At 41.4% G+C, this 1757-nt stretch overlaps 1 protein-coding gene across 1 annotated transcript in view; it reads right to left on the bottom strand.

Moving 5' to 3' along the window:
• The window catches only part of rbl2 (retinoblastoma-like 2 (p130)), a 29669-nt gene that overhangs the window by 14997 nt on the left and 12915 nt on the right, over positions 1-1757 (bottom strand). Inside the window, exons 6-8 of the mRNA XM_008302419.1 lie at positions 1473-1585; positions 1294-1397; positions 115-252 (exon numbers count right to left, since the gene is read on the bottom strand). Coding sequence (XP_008300641.1) covers positions 115-252; positions 1294-1397; positions 1473-1585 — 355 coding nt within the window. The remainder of the gene's footprint in view (positions 1-114; positions 253-1293; positions 1398-1472; positions 1586-1757) is intronic.

Below are 1757 nucleotides of genomic sequence, written 5' to 3'. Positions count from 1 at the left end.
GCTGTGCTTATTTATATGACAGAAACAGGAAATCCCATCTTTTTAAATTAACTGGATCCGACTTTTGACATAACTCACTATTTGGAAGCTCAAACATCTTACTCATGCCGATACCTTGTAGAAGTGGTAAGCAGGGAGCTGGAAGATGCCGATGACGTTGGGGAAATCTCCTGGAGGTCTGTAGGAGAAGATGACGATCTCCAGGCAGCAGGCCAGCAGAGAGCGGTGGAAGATATCCTGCTCCAGAATACACTGAAACACCAACAAACATATGCATTCACGTGTTTTAAATCAACTGGCCATGATCGGTTTGGAGACGACAACAAGTGTGGTGACATAAACGAAGCAGCTACAGCAGGCCGGAGGATCACGGAGAATATGGAGGAAGCATCCAAGAGAAGTTTCTGATGCTGCAGATAAAATAAAAACTTAAGAGGAAGGATTACTGTCTGAAAAGGAGCTTTACAGCGAGGCCTGCCATTTAAAATCAACCGAATCTGAATGAAAAATGCCACCTGAATCCCTCAGAATCAGCTGATTGTCTATGTCCAATAACTTTAGTGTATTAAATGAACCCACAATGTGAAATTAAGTCTGATTTTGCTGCCATATGACTAAAAGTTATGCATCTCTTAATTCATACTAGTCATCAAATCAGACAGAATTCAGGAACAATGTTGCTGCACCGTGTCAGATTTTGTTCACCCATTGGTTATTTGGGGCAAAAAATGTAAAAAAAAAAAAAATTAAGCTATGTAAAATATTTTGGCTTAATTTTGAGAATTTTACGTTTTCAAAATTGTAGATTCACTCGTCTCATCTGAGAAGTCATTTTAAGGATTTAAAATCTTCAAAAATAAAACTCCCACAGACGTGAAATTTGGTGAGGACGCAGACAGAGTATTTTCCAGCAGATCCATATGATCGAAATTTGTAATTATTGGCCCTTGAAAATGAAAAAACTTGCACTTTTTTTTTTAAAGCGAGGGCCCAAGAAAGTTTCTGCAAATTTATATATGAGGATGTTTCCATATGTCCTACTAGAAATAGAGCCTTTGGGCGACATTTCATCAACTTTTGAGGCCTCCAACATCAGCAGAATTTGATTTGTGGCAACTTTGGCAAGACAATGCTCCATTTTGTTGATATGTTTGACTGTAAAAATGGATTCCCAGATGCTCAAATAGTAGAATTTTGAAATGTAATCTGAACCAAATCTGGAACAATGGACAGAAAGTTTGCAAAGGGGGGGACAAGAAAACAGTCCGATGCAGAGTTTTACTTTATACTCACCGACAGATCAGCGTCTCCCAGAATCATCTTCTCTCTCTCGATGATGGACTCCAGGATCCTGTAGTAGAGCGCCTCCGCCAGGTGGAAATACTTCACCGCCATGTCTGCCAGGACAGACTGTGTTCAGACAGGTGGAGGGAGCAGATTGGTTGAACATTTACTAGAGTTTTATTGCGTACCTTTCCCCATCGGCCTGCTGTCTGCGCCGCCGTCCTCGTAGCGCTGAGAGAACAAGTCGAACATGTCCTTCAGGCGCCGGGTGATGACATCACTGGGGTCTCTGGCACAAGTCCTGAACAGAAAACAGGCGAGGTTCGGCTTGTGTTGTTAGGAAGAGCAGGAAGAGAACCCAGAATACTTCATGACAAGTACAAGTCCTCAATGCAGTAACAGTACTCAAGTATTGTCAGCTACATGTAAAGTATCAGCAATAAAAGTACACGAGTTCTAAAAGCTTCAGCAGT

The sequence above is a fragment of the Stegastes partitus genome, unplaced genomic scaffold (genome assembly GCF_000690725.1).
Source record: "Stegastes partitus isolate 25-593 unplaced genomic scaffold, Stegastes_partitus-1.0.2 Scaffold1812, whole genome shotgun sequence".
NCBI classification, from domain to species: domain Eukaryota; kingdom Metazoa; phylum Chordata; class Actinopteri; family Pomacentridae; genus Stegastes; species Stegastes partitus.
The sequence above is the reverse complement of the archived record's forward strand: the minus strand, read 5'-3'. Positions and strand labels throughout refer to the sequence as shown.